This window comes from Protopterus annectens, chromosome 3.part1, assembly GCF_019279795.1.
Source record: "Protopterus annectens isolate FY-2018-M chromosome 3.part1, PAN1.0, whole genome shotgun sequence".
NCBI lineage: Eukaryota > Metazoa > Chordata > Ceratodontiformes > Protopteridae > Protopterus > Protopterus annectens.
In genome coordinates, this window is record NC_056732.1 from 1742589811 (window position 1) to 1742613142 (window position 23332).

General features: G+C 39.5%; 1 protein-coding gene across 2 annotated transcripts in view; it reads left to right on the plus strand.

The window, feature by feature from the left end:
* The window catches only part of ARHGEF37 (Rho guanine nucleotide exchange factor 37), a 1079989-nt gene that overhangs the window by 399896 nt on the left and 656761 nt on the right, over positions 1-23332 (plus strand). For both annotated transcript variants that reach the window (XM_044067741.1, XM_044067740.1), the window contains exon 4: positions 14015-14188. In XM_044067741.1, the coding sequence (XP_043923676.1) occupies positions 14015-14188 (174 nt within the window). The remainder of the gene's footprint in view (positions 1-14014; positions 14189-23332) is intronic.

Here is a 23332-nt window from a genome sequence, read left to right on the forward strand (position 1 = left end):
GCTGGCATAGCAGGTCTCCCAATTCTCTGCTGAGCTCCCTATGTACCAGACCCTAGACCTGATTTTGGGTGACAGGATCCTGTCTGTGCTCACTTCCGGTGGTGGACAAGCCCCAGCCCCTGAGGCGGTTCCACCCGAAGGTGGTGCAGGACCAACAGATGAGGAGGTCCCGGGGCAGGTCCCAGACATGCTGGAGCCCAGTGTCCTGGCCAGATGAGGTGGGTCCGCTGGGTCTGGCCTTCCCATATGTGCTATGGTGTTGCAGTTTTAGAACATATGTGGGTTACTAATAGTCAACACAATCCAGGATTAGTTATAGCAGCATGCATAGACATTCCCATTAACCCAAAACACCAGATGTGGATCAGTTGCATAGCAAACAGAACACATGAATATATGGAACCACAGTGGCCATTACAATGGCCTGCAGGTTACATTGATAGCAATAGGCCACCAATGATAGTATTTCAACATGGAATATTAATAGAAACACATTTAAATATTTATTGAACAATAGGTCATATGTCCCAACAGTAGGCTTGGTGTAAACATACCCATTGATTTGTGTGTTTAGATAATTTTGCAGATATGGTGGGGGGGAGAGATGTCAATAAACAACTAATAAATATATCCTTGCAGTACTCACAACTTTAATGATCTTTGCTATACAGGTATTATTACAATACCCTATGGCCTTTTTTGGGCAGTGGTATGTCTGTACACAGTGCACACTTCAAATGTCTTATAGCTAAATTCTACTTGTCGTACCTGGTAGACCCTTGGAGGGAATGTTTGTTAACACTAACTGACTGTTTCTGCACATATTCCCAGATTCCTAGTTGTAATTATGCACATACCTCTCAATCTGTTAATGCACAACATCCAGACAAAGCGGGATAACACGGGGGTACAAATAGGGACATATTTTGAATATTGCTGTAACAAACTTTTAGACAGTTGCTAGAGTAACAGGATTTGTTTTAATATACATTTTCTGAAGGATTTGAAGTCTGACACACAAACAGATGTCATTATTTAGTGACTACAATCCTGAGATCATCCCACTGATTTCCCAGGAAAAAAGAGGAACATGCCAAAAATATGAGCCAAATATCTGGACATTCTGGGAAAATCTGTTCAGTTGAGAGATATGATTTATGCATACAGCTTACTACCACTCCCAGGATTCAAACCATGGCTGTGTGTGCTAAAAATACAAAAAATTCTGTTTCATCAGAATGAGATATTTAGACATCGCTGTTTGTTCCTTCGGTAGTTTCTTTGTAAGTCTCTCTTGATTGTACAATCTGACCTTGTAATTAAAACAGACTTACAGACATTCCTATACATATTTTTATGTAGCACAGTGTGAGGAAAAGTGGTTGACACAACAGTACTATTCTGATATCAGATGTTGGTAAATGCTTCATTTCAGGCCATACAATACCAAAGTAAATACTACCAGGATTTAAAACTTTATTGCCAGGCAGTTACAGTTTACATATCTAAAAGACCTGTGGGGGGAATGCTTGTTAACACTACCTGACTGTTTCTACACATATTCCCAGATTTCTAATTAATATTATGCACATACCTCTCAATCTCTTAATGCACACACTCTAGACAAAGCTTGACAACATGGGGGTACAAATAGGGACATATTTTGAATATTGCTCTTATAAACTTGGAGAGTTGCTAGAGTAACAGGATTTGTTTTAACAACATTTTCTGAAGGATTTGAGGTCTTAAAATCAAATGTATGTCATTATTTAGTGACTACAGTTCTGGCATCATCCTAGTGATTTGCCAGGGAGACTGAGAAACAGGCCTAATATATGAGCCAATTATCTGGACATTGTGCAAAAATCTGTACAGTTGAGAAGTATGATTATGCATATAGCTTACTACTACCACTCCCAGGATTCAAACCATGGCTATGTGTGCTAAAAATACAACAATTTGAGTTTCATCAGAGTGAGCTGTTTAGAAACTGCTGTCTGTTCCTTCAGTGTTTTATGTCTAAGTCTCTCTTGTTTGTACAGTCAGACCTTGTACTTACAACAGTCTTATACAGACATTCCTAAACATATTTTTATGTAGCACAGTGTGGGTAACAGTGGTTAACACAACATTACTATTCAGAGACTGCAACAATAAATGCCATGCAATACCAAAGTAAACATAACCAGGATTTAGAACTTTATTGCCAGGCAGTTGTGGTTTTATTGAAATATGACCTATGTGGGACTATTATTACTGTCATATTGTCTAGTTTATCCAGTACAATCCATACACAGTTTTTATACTGCCAGGTGACTTTCTAATACTTTATATTTATTTGATATGACTACTACAAGCAGGATTGTTACTCACCAGCCTCACAATGCAGCCTTTGCAACCTGTTAGCATGGGCTTCTTGATTCACATCCCACTCAGCTGCAGCTATAAAAGGAATAGAGAAATATTTAGGCATACATATCCATCACATACACAGGCTGGACTTTAGTAAACAGTTCTTGATATGAATACTTACACAGTGCTGGGACATCACCCCTCTGCCTTGCTTCTTGGACCCACTGGTCCAAGATCTCCCTCCTTCTCCGTTTCACATTGGCATAGTGGTGCTGGACCTGCTCACCAGTCCAAGGGATACCAGTGGCACTGGTGAGATTGCGGGCAAGACAATCCCAGGTTTCTGCTTGATATTGGGAGCCTTGTAACCGGCCCTGCAGCAGTCTCTTGTCATGGTTCTTTACCAGGAATCCTACCATGATCTTGGACTCTTGTATGCCCCAGTGCTGAGCCCAAAAGTGCATGCTCTCACCAACAAATGCCATACTGCCTGCAGTGGAAACCTGCAACCAGTTATGAGCTATATTCCCACCTGCAGGGTTTAAATATGGCTGATTTCCCACCCTTTGCCATGATTGGATGGTTTTGAATAAGCTGAGCTACTCTAAGCTATGGGCAAACCTGCTTAGCTAAGGTTGGCAGTGCTTAAAGGAGCAGGTTCAGCATTGCTTACCAATAGGCAAATCCACTTAACTGGACTACTTATTGCATAGCAGTCATATGTACACAATGCTTACACCTGGTAAGCAGAGCTGTGCAATGCTTAGCATTGCTTATTTTTTATTTTATAGACTATCTGCTGTATGGAATTGATTCATCATTCATTACATATTATAAATCTGTTTACTGTCCCTGACATCCCCCAATGTGCTTTCATTACATTTATTCATGTGTGACTATACGGTATGGGGCACTTGTGTTTATATGGGGGTTTCACAACTTTATTACACTGACACCTCACATCTGGACCTACTACAGTACTCTGGTTAACAAATATATGTTATTTCTTAGGTAATTATAAAAAAAATGTTTATGTACTGCTTTCACATGTAAAATACGAATTGGTCATCGAACCGGGAATGGCTGCTTGTAAAGTATATACTCTAATCACTACACTCTTGCAGCACTGCTTAAGTTGAATGTCTGTTGCTATTTAACTTCTTGTGCTGTTTAAGCTGGACTAAGCATAGCTAAGTGATGGGCACACCCGCGCAGCTACGCTTAAACTTTATTGCATTTATAAAAAAATGTATTTGTTGTGTTTTTTTAGTTATACCATTCTGAATATCCCTGCTAATGATAAACCTGTTATTCTATCAACTTTCTGCTTTGTGGGATGACTATGGGTTGGGGGTGTTACGAGTGTTCTCGCTCATTTGCATACTTCTCAAGTGTACAGGTTTTTGCAGACTGTCCAGATTTTTGATTCATATTTTTGGTGTGTTCCTCCTAATATCTGTTGATTTCTGGCAAATAGCTGCAGATTGAAGTCATTAAATAATGAAAAACACTTGAGCTGAAGACTCCACATTCTTTAGAAAATTCATGCTAATGCAAAACATATTATTCTATCAACTTTCTAGGTTTGCAACAGCAAATATTTAAAATCTGTCCTTATTTGTCACCCTATCATTTTAGGCTTTGTCCGGATTTTTTGCTCTAAGAAGTTGGGAGGTATGCTTGTTTGTAATTGCTGATCGGCAATTCTGGAGTGCAGGGGGCATATGTATTGTGAGAGCTCTACTCTTAGACACACCCCCTGCACTCATACACAGAACTGTGTCTGTTTTCCAGCATGGCAGCGTGCCTTCATAAATATGCATGGTGTACTGCCGTGCTGCACAGGAATGGTCCCTGATGTGCAGGAATAATTTATTCCTGCATGGCTGCTTGTTGAATCCTGTGGATGTTGTTGGTGTGTTGTGTCACATATTACCACTTTTTTTTTCTATTCAGAGTCACTCTCCTACATTCCTCAGCAGTCAAGTCCACTTGTTTCCCATCTCCTGTCTTCTGTCATGTAGTCCATTCTTGTCTTGGCTGGATGTCCTCATTTTCACTTATCTTCTCCCTGTCTCCCCAAATTTGCTTTATAAAAAATTCTGCTTTCTTGTACATGTAACTTAATCAGGGTTAAATCTACTTTTCTACTATGTCTGTAACTGGGTCTTCAACTTATTTGGATTCTTTCAAATATTATAAGTTACGCTTTGTGCCTGTTGGCTGCAGTACCTCTGAGTCTATCCGTGATCACACCATTTAAATTCCTCTTCTGCTGAACCATACCTCCTAGACATTTGAAACTGTTAACCTATTCCATTGTTTTCCCTTTTATCTCAAATTTAAGCCTGTTCTGATCTCCTGCATTTCCTACTATGACCACTGGTTTGTCTTTACCCAGTTTCTCCCAGTATACTATCAGCTTTGCATTGTAGACCCTGTTATTTGCCCCAGTTCAGAGTCAGATTGTACTGTTACATCAGCTGCTTATGGGAGCTTTGTCGATTTCCCTCCTCATGCCTGCTGAATGATGGGTAATTCAGCACTTATATGTACAGGATTGGACTCAGAATTGAGCCCTGATGCATATTTAATCCCACAGGGAACACTTCCGTCAGTCCAAAAATGTTTTGTTCTTTTGTCATTGGGTCCCTGTACACAGTGTACACTCATTCAAGCAATCAATTTTGAAAGATTAAATGCTGCCCAAATAAGCCTTCTTGGGACCTTGTGATATGTTTTATACATGGCTAGGAATGTCCAGTTGAACTTTTTCCTCAATTCTAGCTTCTTTTCTGCCATCATTCTGTTCACTTGTACTGCATCCTGATCTGATTCCAAACTGGATACACTCATGAACAAACTGTAGATACATTCACAATGTGACTGAAGTATAATAATATGAACACACTACACCAATGTAGAAAACACTAAATTTATTATCAACAAAGATAAAGCTTTCTGGAAAACTCCCTTCATCAGTATAAAATACATTTAAAACAACATTATTTTTATATTTAAGAAGCCCAAACACATGACACAACCAGCAAATTGCAATTCACGTCCAATTAACAGCATAAAACACTTAAAACTTTTTCTTAAAACCACATAGCAATACATTATATGATGGTGAATAAAATCTAATAATGTGTACCTCTAAGCCTATATATAACATATAAACATTATTTATAACGCTTTTGTCTGGCTACTAAAACAGGTTTTATTGAAACCATATTATTCGGCCTTGGGTATTTTTTAGCTTCAAATTTAGTGATTCATCTATATTCAGCTAATTCAAGTTTGTTGTTTACATCTCCATGTCTTTGATTCATGAATATAACTTCTAGAACTTTGAATTTAAAAACATGCGATATACCTTTATCATTTATATGCTTAGCTAGTGCATTAGTCAATACTTTTTTCTAATGTCGGATTTGTTGTCAATGATTTGTGTTCAATAGAATATGCGCGATAGCGTTGTTGCCTCACAGCAAGAGGTTCTCCAGTTCGATTCTCAGCTGGAGTGCCTTCTGTGCAGAGTCTGCATGTCCTCCCCGCTGTCGAGTGTCCTCCGAAAGACGTGCGTGAATGGGCGTGCCTTCGCTGAAGGTTGGGCGTTGGGCTGGTAATCCGGTACCATAAAAAAATCGACTGCCAATCATTAGCGGACCGGAGTTCCGCTGTGGCGACCCCTAACTGGGAAAAGCCGAAAAGACAAAACAAAATACCATCTTTAAGACATCTTGAATACTTACCCATATAGAAGCTTTCACATTGTACACAGGTTGCCAAATACACTATAAAAGTAGTGTTAGAAGTTGCTTGATATTTCATTTCATAATCTTTATTATAATAACCTGACAAGATAGGTAGAAAATGTGATACGAAAGAATTGGAAAATTCTGACTTTAACGCTTGAACTAATATCTATTGTGGTTGTTAAACCAAGATTTGTCTACAGGAATAGCATGAATATAAAAAGGGAGATATGTTATAAAGATTTTGATTTTAATCTGAAAAGTACCATAGCAAATAGGTATGGGGGAGTTCCACGCCATAACTGTAGTTGCTGTAATGATATATGTGGCCTATTGCAGTTCCAGCATCCAAAAACAAAATAAATGTATGAAATGAAAGGTCTAGAAGTTATATTCATGAATCAAAGAGGTGGAGATGTAAACAACAAACTTGAATTAGCTGAATATAGATGGATCACTAAGTCTGAAGCTGAAAAATACCCAGGGCTGAATAATATGGTTTCAATAAAACCTGTTTTAGTAGCCAGACAAAAGCGTTATAAATAATGTTTATATGTTATATATAGGCTTAGAGATACACATTATTAGATTTTATTCACCATCATATAATGTATTGCTATGTGGTTTTAAGAAAAAGTTTTGTTTTATGCTGTTAATTGGATGTGAATTGCTGTTTGCTGGTTGTGTCATGTGTTTATGCTTCTTAAATATAAAAAGAATGTTGTTTTAAATGTATTTTATACTGATTAATGGAGTTTCCCCAAAAGCTTTATCTTTGTTTATAATAAATTTAGCATTTTCTACATTGGTGTAGTGAGTTTGTACTGATTCCAAACTGCTCATCTCAAATCTTACTTCTACTATTCTCTGGTAATTTTTTATGACTCTTATTTTGAACTGCTGATGTATATTTTTTGCAGGCTGTAGCTGATTTAAAAGTCTGCAACCAAAATACATCTGTGATAGGTTCATAGGTTCATAGGTTGATACTAGGCTATCTGCCCTAGGGAATTTATAAGCCTAGCCAGAGTATGTTTGGCTTTCACCACCCTTTTAGATTAGTTGACTCTGCCTTTGTATAGTAGGTCACAGAAGGTAGCCCTTTTAAGGTTTGTTTACTGTACCTCTGTCAAGCAGCGACACAGAAGAGATCCCAGGGGTAAACTTACGATCTCCCATCCATTCGTCAAGATTTCTCTTGAAGAGGGTCAGTGAGGGGCTCTGCCTGCATGGATTGGGATTTTGTTCCAGAGTGAGGGGAGCCTCTGGGATATGAATCTGTCCCTCCAGCATGTCCTATTTATTTCTGTGCTGAGGTTCAGGTCCCTGGAGTGTGTAGCTCTAAGGGATTTAGATTTACTGAGGTGAAGCATGTCCATTAATTCTGGGTTGGACATGGCTTTATACGTCAGACACAGATCACCTCTGAGTAGGCGGTACGCAACTGAGTAGAGATGGAGTTTCTTTAGCCGAACTGCATAGGGCATCTGTTTGAGCCCCTTGATCCTCTTGGTGAGATACTTTTGGGGTCTTTCCAGTTGCTGAAGATGTCGGGTAAGGTACATCCCAAATGGGGCATTGTACTCAATTATGGGCCTGATAAGTGATGAGTAGAGGGGCACAATGACCTCTCTTGATCTAGATGTGAACCCTTTCATGATAAGGTGGGCTATATAGAAGGTCTTTCTAACCACTTTGGCAATGTGATTGTCAAAGGAGAGATTGCTATCTACTTGGGTCCCCAAGTCCCTAACTACTTCTTCCGTACTTAATGGATTACCACCTATGTGGTAATTTGTGGGCACTTTGTTTTTTTCCAAAGGGGATGACTATGCACTTTTTGGCATTTAGCTTTAGGCCATGGCTCTGGCACCAGTTATCCATCTCTGTGAGACCCTTTTGGAGGATGCTTGTGTCAGTCGGAGAGTCGATTATAGCACCCAGTTTGCAGTCATCTGCGAACTTGGTCAGCCATAGTCCACCCGTGTTAGCCTGTACCTCGGAGAAATATATACCGAACAATAGAGGTCCCTGGACTGAGCCTTGTGGGACACCACTTGTAACTGGTTTAGAGTCTGACATGGCACCTGCTATTCTGACCATGTGGTTCTATCCCTGAGCCAGTTTGCAACCCATCTTGTGACATGGAGGTTGAAATTTAAGCTGGTGAGCTTATTTATGATGCCCGAGTGGGGTATTGTGTCAAAGGCCTTTGTGAGGTCCAGGTAGGTTGTGTGGACTACCTTCCCTTCATCTATGGCTTTGGTAACTGTTTCAAAGAAGTCGACCAGGTTCTAGATCAAGATCTGCCCTTACCGAAGCCGAATTGGGTAGGATGCAGTGTCTGGAGGTTCCGAATGTCTCTGTTTATGATTTCCATGATGATACATTCCATAGCTTTGCAGACCAGGCTAGTCAGGCTTATAGGGCGATAGTTTCCGGGGTCTGTTGTGGCACCACCTTTGTGGAGTGGGACCACTGTTGCTGTACGCCATTCCTTGGGAACATATCCTGTAGTAAGGCTGAGATTGAACAGTGACTTTATATGAGGGTTTAGTTCTTCTTGGAGCTCGTGTAAGATGCAGCCCAGGACACTGTCTGGTCCCATTGATGCTGTGTTTTTAGCTTTGGAGAGGGCAGCTCTCACCTGTGCATCTGTGATCTCAGGAAGGCTACACTCTGTTGGGATAGACATTTGCCCTTTTGGGGGGGAGGGGGGAGACGTTTGCACTGAACCTTTCTTCCAGGATGTTGGCAATGTCTGTGGGTTCAGTGAATTTTTTGTCATTTTGCACTAACTCAGAGCATATCTGGGAGTTGCCTCCCAGGTTTCTGACATAACTAAAGAAGGCCTTGTGATTATCGTTAGTGTCTTGTGCAATTTTTCTTTCAGAGCTGGCCTTAGAAGATTTTATGAGGGATCATAGTTTCTTGCTAGTACTGATCAGTGACGCCTTCCCTTTTTGGGATTTTGCTCTGTCGTGTAGTAGCTTTTTCCTTCTGTTGTATAGCTTATTTATGGCCAGAGTCCACCAGATAGGTCTCCTGCCTTTGGAGTAGTGAGTCTTGGTTTTATTTGGGACAGCATGCTCCATGCATTCCTGTAGGTGTCCATAGAATGCTTTTGTAAAGGATTCTGCATTTTGGGCCGTATTGTCCACTGGCCCGGGGGCTTTGAAGGATTCCACCTCAGTTTTGAGAAGTGTGAAGTTTGCTTTTGAGAAGTTTTCCTTGGTTTCCTTGGCTGGGGGTGGGGATGGAATGTGGATGTCCAGTGAGATTTGGTTATGGTCTGATCTTACCAATGAGGGGAATACCTCTGGTGTGGAACATAGAGACCCCATGTTGGTGATGACCAGATCCAGTATGTTTTCCCCTCTTGTGGGAGTAGTGACCAGTTGTTCCATAGCATTTGAGTTTATAAATTCTAGGAACCGTTGGGCTAGGGTGTTTGGGCTTGAGTAGTTTTCCCAATCGATGTTTGGGTAGTTGAAGTCACCCAATATAACAGTGTTTGGATAGACCTTCATATTCTCCAGTGTTCTCAGGAAAGCCGAGTGAGGTTCCTGTGTTTGGGAGGGTGGTCTGTAGCAGGCTACAAACTGAAAGGCAGTTTTGCCCACTGTTAGTTGCACATGGATGGTCTCCGAAGCTTTGTGCAGTGCCACTAGCCTGGAGGTGTGGGTATCTTTGATAAATATGGGTACCTCCCCCTCCTTTTGTAGTTCGGTCCGAGTTTTGGGGCCGGAAAGCATGGTATGACGTATAGCCTGGTAGTGCTGGGGTGCTCTCAGGAGCCTTGAACCAGGTTTCTGTTACTGCACAGATATCAATATTCTCCATACTGACGAGAGTCTCGAGTGCGTGCATCTTGAGGTTTAGACTTCTGGAGTTGAGCAGCATTACCCTTAGTTTTTTTTTTCTTTGTGTTGTCTATGGGGGTGGGTTTGTCTTTTGAGCCTTGCCTAAAAAAGGCACTATGGGGGAGGCAAGAGCCTTAGCCAGTATTCGAAAACCCAGGGGTGACAGGTGCAAGCCATCCCTAGCAAAGCAACGTGGCTTGTCGAGCATGTCACCCCAGGCTGACAGACACTGGATTCCCTTTGAATGACACCAATACTTTAGCCAATTGTTAAAATTGATCATTTTGTCTTTATACTGTGGCATCATTCTTGGTGAGGGTAAGATGCTATTCAAGGTCAGGGTCATACCGGCCTGGGCTACATGATCACTGAGCTCCTGTACGTCTTTTTTCATGTAGTCCAGGGAGGTACATCTCAGGTCATTCACACCAGCATGGACAATGATGGCGTCATACTTGTACTTGCTTTGGAGTGACCCAAATGCTTGTGTTATGTGGTGGATCCTGGCACCCGAAAGGCAGTTTACAGTGACCTTCTCCTTGTTCAGCCTGGTGAGTGGGACGTCAGTGTGTCTGACAATAGAGTCACCTATTACAAGTGTATTAGGTGTGTTGTTTAGCCTTAAGGGCTGTGACTGTGTGGCACACTGACTTTGTGAGCTATGTGCTACGTGGATATTGTTTTGTGGTAGGTGTTGCTTGGATGTCTGCTTTGGAGGTCTCTGCTGCTTAGGCAGATTTTTATTTAGAGCCTCCAAGTATGTTTTTGTGTGTTTATGTGTTTGGTTTGCTGATGCGATAGGTCTATGTGAGACTGGATTTGTGGTGTGTGTGGTTACCTTCTCCTCCTGACAGGCTGTGCCAGTACTGGGTTGAGAGAGCTTAGCCTCCAGTTTGGCTATATAGTTGCATCTCTCACATATATTTGAGCTTGTTGGGAGGAGGAGAGGGTGGTCTGTATACATAAGGCAGTTGTAACATTGCCTCAAGATTCCCAGATTCACCAGCTGGACTGGAGAGTAAACTCGAAACTGACCTTTGGACATGCCTGAATAATATAGGGAACTACTTATTGACTGATCAGAAAGAACCAATAGGGGGCAAGTGCTTTGAAGAAGTATAAGAGGATGTAGTGCTTTAGTTTGTGTTTACCTATGAGATTACTTATATGAGCAAGTGCAGGGCTTTATAATGAGAATAGAGTGCTTAATTTGTGATTTAGAGCAGTTCTAAGGAAAAAAATGAAGAGTAGACTTTGTGGAGCCGGGAATAGTTTAAGCTCGTTTAACGCTGCTCTGTGCGCAAGACCGTGCTAAAAGAGGGTTGCAGGGTTTTAACAGATAGAGATCAAGGAGTTTAGAATTGACCCAAAATGGCCAATAAAACTACAGCTTCTAGGCAGTAACCACTCCTACAGGGACAGGCAGGCTGTTCAGTGTTAACCTCTGCCACTGGTGAACACAGAGACTTCCCTTTAGTCCAAGCAAGCACTGGCCTCCAAGAAACTTACAAACAGTTCAGAACAGCAGATCTGTAACTGAACTTTCTTAAATTTCAGAAAGTGGGAAAAAAGCAAGATTTTTTTTTTTTCTTTTTTGTTTTAGTTTAAAGGTAGCAGACATACACAATTAGCAAAATAATTACAACAGTGCAATAAATGACTGCACACTTGAGTGCTAGGCCAAGTGATGCCTCTAATATGTCATTAATGTCTGGAGAGAGTGCTCCACTCTCCAATGTAGGGCATGTGGCTGCTGACAGCTCCCAGGGCTTAATTAGATTCAAAATGTATGCAATATTTTCCTTCTGCCTCTCGAGCAGAATGAAATTACCAGTTGAGAATCTATCTCTTTAAGCAAGCATGAGTCATACTTAAAAGTAAATTTTTGAAAAGACTTTTGATGCAATATACTGTACATATTAAGGGAAATACCACATATACTTTTATGTCCATTTAGGTTATATTTCTTTTTATGCTGTATGGATTTTTGCTGAAAGGACTGACTAAACTAGAGTCTGCATGTATAGTCCAAATTTTCCAGGATAAAAAAAATATCAGGTTTTCAGAAACAGAACGTTTCTAATGAAACAATATATTAGAAGAAAATGAATAATCAGGAATGTAGGAACCATTAACAGAGATGTTCTACTTATATCCTTAAAAGGATTTCTAACAACAATCATTAAGCCTTGTTTAAAGAATTTTCAAAATGGATTCCAAAATATGTAAGATCCTACATTGTACCAGCTAAAAGCTACTTAATTTTTCTGCATTATGCTATGTTTTGTTTTGTTGTTTAAATAGTTGTTTAACCATGTCGTCTTCTCCTGTTATCCACCATTAGCTCATTTGTCACTATACTGGCATGGAATTCAGCAAATGTTTTTCTTTTGTTTATTTCAGGTGGTTAGATTCACTGTGTTCATTTGGGAGACATACAGCCTAGGTTCACTGTGTTCATTTGGGAGACATACAGCCTTTCAGACAATGAAGTTCACACATCTTGAAGATATTAAGTGAAACCTCAGCTCCTTATGTATTTCTTTATTTCTAGTGTGTGTATGTGTGTGCATGCATGTATGTACATGCATGTGTAGCATACTAATAATTGTAGTACCTATTTTTTAAGCAGGTAGGGTCATCCGTCACACAGGTCCCTTTTCAAGGGTGACCCTGGGGCAAAATCTAGTTAAGTGACTTGCTGAAGGTCACACAGTAGGCAAATGAGGGTTGATGGAATTGAACCATGTACTAAATAAGCTACAACTCACAGCTTTAGCCCTCTGCACCAACTGCCACCTTAATAAGTATCAGCTCTGTTTAGATGTACTACAGCAGACAACATATATGTGCAAATTATATTTGTGATTTTTATTTTCTCTCTAGTCTTTGACTGCCCCTTCCCTTTCATTTTATCAGTATAGCTTTAATGCAGCCCCTTAATAGGATGACAGTGCAGTGGAAGCGATATGTAATATATACCCTGAATACAAAACATCATAGACTGTTTATAGCAATCAGTGACTGAAAAAACATTGCTATTCAATATATATGCATAAAATGGTGCTTTCTTTATTTATGACATGGCAATTTTTTTCAGATAGTAGGTACAATATGTTCCAAAGTAAACTGTGTTGATAAAATAAAAAAAAACTAGCACAGTGACTGACTTTGAAAATTTGGTGTTATTCAAAGTGCAGTGTTGCAGACAACTGCCTTTAAACATCATCATCATTTATGGTCAGTAATACCTCTGGGGAAGCTTTAGAAAACATGAGATTCTATAGTGCATCCTGAATGTGACATAAATGTAAGATCTCCAAAACTTAATACTGATGAGATTGTCTCAAAACAAGATATTTATTCCAACATGCTTCACATTTATGTTAGCAGCAACATTTCTGCGTGAAAAAAAATCTTTAAAGGAAGTCAAAGCATATTTCTATAAACATAGCAGCGGCATCATTAGTAAAAGTACTGGAAGTTCAGGACAGGATGAGAAAGTACAGTAGATTTTGCAGAAATAGCTTACTGTTTTAAGTATAATGACAACCATGTCAAAGCAAAGGGTTAAGAACTTTGTAATTAAAGACTATAAGCCTGATTGCTTCAAGATACTTTGAAAAAATTATTCTGGTATTATTAACCCTTTTGAGATGTCTTTAGGGCAAAGGGACATAGTTGAATGCAATCTACCATGTTACATTCCAGTAGTTTGGGAATGTCAAAGAGGGAACAAAATAGTTTGTATTCATATCATTACCATGCTTTTGTCAGTCTTATTCTCCAGTCAAATGTGAATATTAGCCATGGTTCTGTAGGTTATACTATCTTGCAGTGAGTAAGTCAAAGAACATTATGTATACAAATATGTTACTTAAAATATTATGCATTTACAAAAAAATGACCAAAGTTTGCATCCTAAGAAGATACTGAAAAATGTTCAACTGACAATTAATGTTGATGTTATTTGACCCTAATGCACATTGTAAAAGTCTTAAGAGAAAGCACACCAACTTATATCTGTTATACTTTTCCTAGGTTGGTGATGTTATCATGCAGGACTTGTGTATGTATGACCTACCAACAGAAGAGGAATCTTCAGTGAATGAATCACTCTATGAAAATATGGAAGATATTAATGATTTTGAGTACTTCAGTGTGCAGCCTGTCAGACAGATACAATCAAAAAGAAAGGCTATGAAGCTTAAGCAGGTAAGAAATGGAATTAGTACACATGGTATCTGTGTTTATGTGTGAGTGTAAGTCTGTGTGTGTTTAGGCACATGCCTACATGTGTAATTATAAATGCACATGTGAAGCCCGTGCCCTGGCCCAGCAATCAAGGACCCTCAATCCTCACCACTAACACCAGTGAAGGACGTCTCATATAGGAGGAAAGGATAGCAAATACACACAGTAAAGTGCAATTTGCCTTAAGAGCACACAGAGATCACAGTCAGTCCAGGGCCGGTCGCTCCCTTGCTCTCCAGGCCCCCCATAAAACTCCCCACTGGCACAGCTATAGGGTCCATATCTCAGCCTAGTGGGCAAGCTAAAACCTCCAGCACCCTCTCTGTCCAACCAGTGCTTCATGTCCCTGCCCAAGTAACTGACACACACTCTCACATACACTTTGAGAAGAGTTTATACAACCACACAGACACTCCTGGGAAAGACTGGCACAGGTTCTCCAGCTGTGCCCCTTTTCCCAGACTATATGGTAGTAACAGCTGCCACCACCCACTAATATTTATCAGCTACTCAAAGGCCCTTAAAAGGGTATCCAATTATTACTGTGCAATATTATTATCCAATTGGTAGTATAGCCCAGAGCTAAAGCTATTAGAGGGGCTTGGTACAATTTTACCAAAGGTATGCAAGTACTCTAAAGAGCTTAAATTATCTCTACAAAAGCAGCCACAGTTGAAAGGGTTTAAAACATTTAATAACAAATAGTCAAAACACAAGACAATATTTTTTACTATACAGTCCTAGTCAAGAGTTCAGAGATCACAGATAAATACTTAAAATAAGTCAGTAGTACAGTTCTGACATCACAGAAAACACTTAGTCTAATCGTTCTAGTTTCTAGCTATTTCTAAGAGAAAACGCAAGTCTAAGATAAACTTACATATAGAGCAAGACAGTGCTGATGAGTTTGATGGTCAAGACAAAAATGCTTAATGCTCTCTGATTCTCTCTGTTTTTAAAATCACATTCCTGTTTCACATTACATCATTCCTCACACTTCCCTGGGTTCCCAGGCTAACAGAAACTACATTTATATTCTTCACCTCTGGGCAGAAACCAGAGCAATAAAGGACATTTATGCATGCAAATTCTGGCCATTAACTCTGGTCTTAAAACAATAGCAAGAATTCCTTCATCTAGACCAGTTGGAGCCATGTTTACATCAAAGGGTCACAACATGCTTTACTTGGTCAGCAGAGTGCACTGTTATTACATTTTTTGCATTTCCACATATAACAGCATTTTTCTTTCATTTAAGGCAACAAGCCTGTGGCTTACTTTAATATTTACAAATCACAGCAAACAAAGTCAGACACCCAAAATTTTGCATTATGTGAGCAAATTGAATGCAGCAGAAAAGAGCACTTATAAATTATGTGTGACATAAAATAGGGGAGCTACTCACTGTAGTAAAAGTTGTATCCAAAGACTATCTGGGTAAAGCTTGTAAGACTGTGTAAATAATTAAAGACTTTGGCCTGTAGAGAAACACATTCTCCTGACTGGTATTTCTAACTAACATAGTACCAACTCATTCCCTCAGAACCTACACTGGCTGTCTACATATTTCCGTACAGTATTCAGATTTTGTTGACAGTATTAACTGCACTGCAGTGCATGAGTCTGGATCTTATAGACTCATAGGTAGTTGTAAGGTGTGCAGTCCAGGACACTATTGAGGAGCCTAGCCTAATTTACAAGTGCCCCAAAGCACTGTCTTGGTCAAGGCTTCATGGCAGGCAGATGAAGTCTGAGGGAATCAAACTCTTTACTGCAAATAGTAGTTCATTAACAACTCATAGCATTAATCTCTGTGCTAACTGCCTCCTTACCTAAAATAGGCACTTGTTCCTTGTGCTTGTTTGAAGGTTTCATGCAGCTAGTTTGAGGCTATTAATGTTTTCAATAGTGTGACTTAAAATCTTGTGGCATTTAAAAAGCACCTGAATTCTTTTTCACCTGGCTAATTTGTAACAGTATATGATGATAAAATGTACGTTTGGTGCTTTGGTGTCACTTTTTCTAATGCCTTTTCAGTCTGGACTAATCACTGAAGTTATACAAGATGGTGTGCAGGTCTGTTTAGTGGGGTAATGCAAAGCATGTAAGAAAAATTAATTCAGTTGTACAGTAAATTTTAAAAATATAATAAACCTGAAACTCATACTTCATTACCTTGAGATATACTAGCTTAATAGCTTGCTTTACATTGATCCAATTGTAAAACAGGTCCAGGTAATATTCCTTAACTGCTCTCCTGAAAAAAAAAAAATGCTGCCCAAATGTCTCAGAGTGCCTGCCTAAAAAAAAAAAAAAAAAAAAAAAAAAAACACAAGCTTGTAAACCAGCAAGTATGTCATGTTGGTGCATGCACCAAGGATGCTGTTCTAGCAGACCTTGGTCTATAGCAAGAGGTTCAAGACCCAAGCCCTCCAAACCTTCACTGGGTAAACACTCCATTTCTGGACTTAATCATAAGTAATATCTCCCACTTCACCTCCTGTCTATATTTACTACATCAGCTTACATGATCAATGTCCTAGTTCCTTTTGCATGACTCTCTCCCTTCAAAAATTCTGTTAACACTGACCTTGGTGAAGGTGTTTTTTTTTAAAGATGTTAGAAAATGATCTATGTGCACTTTCGATGCCAAAGGAAAAATCTACACATGGTTCAAAGTTTTAGGCAGCCAGGAATTAAGGAATTGAAACATATTGTCACCCTCTTCTTTTTCAGGAATCCTATAAATCCTGATGTTATTCCTTCTAGATCTGTTTTTTTAGTCTTCTATTTTATCCCAGAATAAGAAGTTTTGTTTCAGAAGAAATTCAATGTTATTCTCATCAGACATTGTCTTTTCTATACCTGAGATTTGTGATGATTGCTGTTTAAGAAATTCACTCAGCACTTCAACTGTTTTTTTAAATTCGGCTTTGAAATTGTCCATTTTGCTTTCTAATTTATCTGTCTTTACAGATAACTCACTGATGTTACTTAATATAGCTTGGATGTGTTTTTTCAGAGTACTGCCCTGTACACTGGACTTAGAATGGCTCATTCTAAGACAATTAGTTCTTTTTAGTTTTTCTTGACAGGAAAAAGCTATTAAAAGAGTTTCAAACTTGTTACTTTTGTAGTAAATCTTTCAGCAGATGTTCAACTTTAAATCCTTCAAGTTTTGAAACATTCTATTTGAGTTTTTTAGTAAAAATCCTGTCAGATATGTTAAAATGAAACAGAGCTAAAATGAGCTGTTAACTGCTCACCATCAATTAGAGTAACACTCACACTTTTACAAGTTAAATCTGGATCATGCATAACTGTCATTCTTTTAATGCAAGTTTATATATTATGTCTCCTTTAAAAAATAACAGTCTGCTTTACGTTAAACATTTCATAAAAATAGTGTTTGCTGAATCATTAAATGTTATTCCTTTGAGTGCAATTTTTTTTAGTGGTTTGAATACATCAAGAGGTGTTTTTGTTGTTTTTTTGATGGTTTGGAAAGGTTTGAGGGATTGGTATGCAGTGTGGAGGTGGCTTGGATTCACTTGTGAGCATTTTTGCGTGAATTGCAACTGACGGATTGTTCATTTTCAAGCATTTATTATGAAAACCAGCTTGAAACAACTTAGAGTCATGAGCACTTTTGCGATGCTGTGGGAGTTCTAAAATTCTATGAACTGTCCAGGTTACTTCTTCCTGTCTAAAAGTAAATAATCATTATATTTTGAATCATATACTAAGATGCCAATAAATACAAGTTAGATAATAAGCAAAATGCAGTGAATTGCATTCTAAACCAGTTGTCAGTTATAGCATAGGGCATTAGCCCACTAGTCCACCTATCTCTGTCTTATGACATAGTTCTGAATGCTTGATACTGATAGTATACTTGACATCCAATTGCACTCAGGAAATTTATACTATGCTATAAACAAAGTATAAAAATATAATTTCTTACATATATAAAAGTTATTATTGGAATGTTATCAAATAATTAGAGTAACATTCACACTTTTACAAGTTAAACCTGGATAGCATGTAACTATCATTCTTTTAATGCAAGTTTCTGTTGTATGTCTCCTTTAAAAAATGACAGTCTATTTTATATTAAACATCCCATACAAATAGTGCTTACTGAATCATTAAATGTTATTTCTTTAAATTCAATATTTTTTAGTGGTTAACATACTTTGAAATGTTTTTATTGATTTTTTTTAGTAGTTTGCAAGGGTTTGGGGGATTGATGTGTGAAGTGGAGGTGGCTTGGGTTCACTCGTGACTTTTTTTGTGTGAAGTGTAGCTGATAAACTGTTAATTTGCAGGCCCTTTTAGTGAGAATCAGCTTGAAGCAGTTTAATTACAGTCATGAGCACTTTTGTGGTGCTGGTCAGGTTACTTTTCTTGTCTAAAAGTGAATAATTGTAATAGTCTGATGTTGTCCATTTTCATGCCTTCCTCAACTAATAGGATTAGATCCAATCCTCAGATCCACCTTAGCCATTTTACTAGCTTATGCCCACCAACAAACTCTTGAGCTCCTTCCCTACCCATAACACACCACCTCTAAAATCCCTCAGATCTCATTTCCTGTTTTAGCATTTAGATGTGGTCGTCTTCAACTCTTGAGTTTTTTTGTGAGAGACAAGTTATTTTTCCATATCTTCTCTCTAAACACCTTTACAAATAACTATTCCTTTGATCTTTAATCTTCATTTTCATTTTAAAGTGTATCTCCAGTTATCCTTCTTATATTTTGAGTGTAAGATTTTTCTGACATTGTGGTAAGGCCTATCTCCTTCCCTTTTCCTCTTCTTTACACATACCATAATCTTTCTCATTATCATTGTTGTCATTCTCTCTTTTCTACAAGTCTTTTTCTTGTAGTTCTTAAGTACTACTGCTGGTATTTTTCCTTTTCATGTTTTCTTTCCTTTCTGCCTATTAAAAAAAGCTTAGTTTAACTCTTTTCTCTTTCCTAGAAATATGAGAAAGGTCCAAAAAGTTTTAAAAAGAGTGACATCTGTGGGCATACGTTGCCTTTGTCTAATGCCCACAATCATTGTGTGTACTGCTTGGGACTAGGATTACTTATAACAGGACTGTAGTATTTGTCATGGGTAACCCCCAAGCTTTAGCAGACAGCAAAAATAAGCTGATTTTAAAGGGATTACTGCCATCTTCTTTTTCTGAAGCTATTGCTGGGGATCAATCCCCCAAACATAAAACTAAAGACCTATCAAAAAGGTCTAGAGCCTCAGATTCTTCAGCCTCCACTTCTTCTGAATCAAGAAGAAAGAAAGAAAAACTGGATCCCAAGCTACATCTGATCCAGCCATCAATGGATCCAACCACACATATTTCGGATCCTACAACCTCGGTTCTGACCAGACATACTTCAGATCCTACATCTTCAGATCCAAAGCCCTTACCAAGGACTATCTATTCACCAAGTCTGGATCCAGTTCCTTCTAGGGTGCCCTCTCCCTTTTTAGAGAAGGACTCAATATCACCATGCCTGGTATCCTCTTGTTCCTCCAGGAGTGTCACAGAAGCATACGTGGAAAGAGGGTCTATATTATATCATCGAACGCTTAAAAAAGCGAATGCTGATTGATCGACCTAATTTAAGTGAAAGCTTACAATCTCGAACTGTCAGATCAGCGATTTTTTCCCAGGGAAAAAAAATCGCTGATCCAAAACACATACACACAACACAAGCACACCAAACAAACAGAAATCCACACACATACACCTAAAATCTAATACCTAACCCTACACTAAACTATGCACACACCACTAACTACCCACTTACCTTAACCCAAACCCTAACCCTAAGGTCCATCACTATCGCACACTCACCTCACCCGCTCCCTAACCCTAACTCACTTAAATCTGCCCTAACCCTCATGTCCACTCAATCACATACACACCTAACCCAAGCCCTAACCCTAACTCACCTAAATCACCCTAACACTCACATCCACACAATCGCACACTTACCTGAATCCGACTGTTAACTTTCCACCATAACACTGAAAATGCTGAAGCAACAGAAACGGACAACTGAATTCTTTCCCTAGGAAAAAATTTGAGTTTCTGCTGCTTCGATATTTTGCAGTTTCGCGAAAATATGTTAGATCAATCAGCGTTCGCTTTTTTAAGCGTTCGAGGATATAATATAGACCTGTGGAAAGAATAATGAGGACATTTTCCACATAACAAATTCAGAAGGGAGTTCTCATGGTTTCTACTCTTTTGGGCCAGAAAGTCCTTCCATCTACCACTCCAGTGGTAACAGCTCTTTCTCTAATTCAACCTGTAGTTTTAGATCCCTTGGATCCAAGCCTTCCAGCTCTGTCTGGTTCGGATACAAAGAGAACATTTTCTTTGGATCTGATTACTGTTCTGACTGCAAAAGCTCCAATGACTCTTGAAGCTGAAGCTTCCCTGTCAAATCCAAGAGGATGGGTTTGACTTTAGGGTTTTCAGAGCTGTCTCTTCCTATTGTTGCCTTGGCATTGGAGAGCTCGGCTCCTACTTCTGCCTCAGGTGGATTGCTGTTGGGATGGAGGGAGGTGGCGAGTCAGAAACTTGCCTTCTTCACTCTGTTGGATTTCTTCTCACTGGAGTAATCTGCCTTTGAGGTAGTGAAGAGAGTGTTCTCTGCTTCAGTAGGTCAGATGGATCCTTCCCCCCTTGGATCCACCCTTTACTTTTCATATGACTTTGCACCATGATCCTCAACATTCTATCCCACAGGGACAGCCAGCTCAAAGCTTCCAGTCTACCTAGTAGGATATTTCACTCTCGTCTGATACTTCTCCAGACCACCCCACCAAGGAAGTCTCTAGGAAAAGAAAGTGAAAAAGGAAGCACTTGCACTGTCCTCAGGAGTCAGTCACTAAATATACTGATTTCAATGAAGGAGAGGGGTCCCCCAAATCACCACCTGATAATGTCTCATTTGAAGACATCCTTGAGATTCTGAAGCAAAAGGATGGTTGGTCTTTCTAAGACCCTGCTCCAGAGGAATCAGTATTTGGTACTGGTCTGTCTACCTCTTGGATTACTCCCCATACCAATGATCTTCTTAATCTGATTTACAAGTGGATGTGAAAGGAACCTCATATGATTGAGCCAATCCCCATGAGACCAGACAGGATTCTGGCCTGCAGCAGTAGGCTGAGAATCTTGGAATAAAGGGGATTCAGTAGATTCCATGGTTGTGGCAGTGGCTACTAAAAGGAAATCACTGAGCCGAGTTTCACTGTCCATCCTCCTAATAGGGAGTCAAGGGTGATAGACAGATTTGGGAAACGTGTATATGCTTCAGCAACATTTGCACTTAGATTGCTGAACAATTTAGCACATTTTAATGATTATAAAGAGATTTGATTAAAGAGATATCCAAACCTCTTTGTGGAACTGGAACTGCTGATGCTCAGTCTTATCTCACATGCTGCAGAAGATGCCTCAAGGACTGTGGGCTCAGGCATTTCCATTAGGAGACATGTCTGGATGCATTGGTGTAATTTTGCAGAGCCCTTCAAGTCATCGTTCATTAATGCTCCCTTTGACAGCACTTCTTTATTTGGCTGCACAGTAAAGGACACGCTCTCTAGATGTGAGAAAATGGAAAGACCTTCTCTGCAGTGGGTGTGCACTTTTTGACCCCTCAGAGGACCTTTTCCAGGAGTCAAAGGGGAGGTTAAAAAATGTGGTTCAGAAAATCTTAGGGCCCTTTTCAGGACATAAGTGGAGTTTGTCCCCTCAGAGGTAGAGGGGGAGCAATAATGGAAGATGATGACTCTGTGGCAGAAGGGGGCCTGCAAAACTGGAGAGCTAGAAATTCCCTTTCTGACAGACCCTTTCACTGCTCCTGAATGGAGGTCTGATTGCCTACCACTGGAGGCAACCAAGTGGCCAAGCACAACAACAAAAAGTGGGTAACAGAAGGTAGCAAAATGTTTTGTAACTGTATCCTGCATTTTGGTGCCATGTTTCATAGAAAGTGAGATGTTGCATAAGATGTATAACATGTCTTGCACTTGGGCCCCACCCCCTCAATAAAGTGAGGTTAATCCTTTAAGGAAGTGATGTTTTTATGGTATTTAAAGGATGTGAAGTAATGTATCTGTTTGTCTGATGATGTTTCTGTAGCATTGGAAATGAAAGCGCTTACATTTGTTTATTAAAATACCGATCTGATGTTGTTAATCTTCTTTCCATTCATCACTGATGGGTTCGGTTCCAGGTCCTCGGAACAGAGTCGGCCTTTTTACCAAGCGTGTGCCATCCAAAATCTCTCGAGTTAAGCTTCTACCCAGAATGCCCTTCTCCCTGTTACCTCAGATCTCGTTTGCCATGTAGCCGTACAGCCACGTTTCAGCTGAGCTCTCAGCTAAGTGCAACTTTATTTGATATTTTGTGTGAACACTTTTGATATTTTCTCTTTTAATGAGCGATTAGTACCGCTAGTGTTTTTTTTTTTATTCTGTCAGACCTTGATCTTTCTTCTCTGCTCTACCCATTGGTAAACTTTCAAGCACCATTGTTGGTATGGCCTTCTCCCCTTACACTTGTGGTATTCCTTCAATACCATAGCTGGTATTTCTCCTTTCTTTTCTAGCCTGTTAGTATTTTTTCAGTAAAGTGTTTCTCTTTTACTTGTACATATTGCTATAGTGATACAACTGTGTGGCTTTTTTGAACTGTGCTTGACTTATTAGCACAGACTGGTTGAACTGTTTGCCTGTGGTATCTCTCTCTGTCAAGATGTCGGATAAGAAAGGTACTTCAGGGTTCAAGCATTGTGCTTCACGTAATGGCAAGTTACCTAATAGTGATTCTCATGATGATTGTGTATACTGTTTGGGGGTGCCCCACCTTTCGTGCAACCTCCTTGTGATATTTGTCAGAGTTTCGGTCAATGCACTCTTAATGAGCGCAAAAATAAACTGATACTGAAAGGGTTACTTAAGTCTCCATTTTCAGAGGCCATTTCTGTGATGGAGGTCTGGACCACTCCTATGAAAGACAAAAAGAGGTCCCACTTGATTCCCTCCTCACCATCGGGTGATCAGGGTAAGCCTCTGAAAT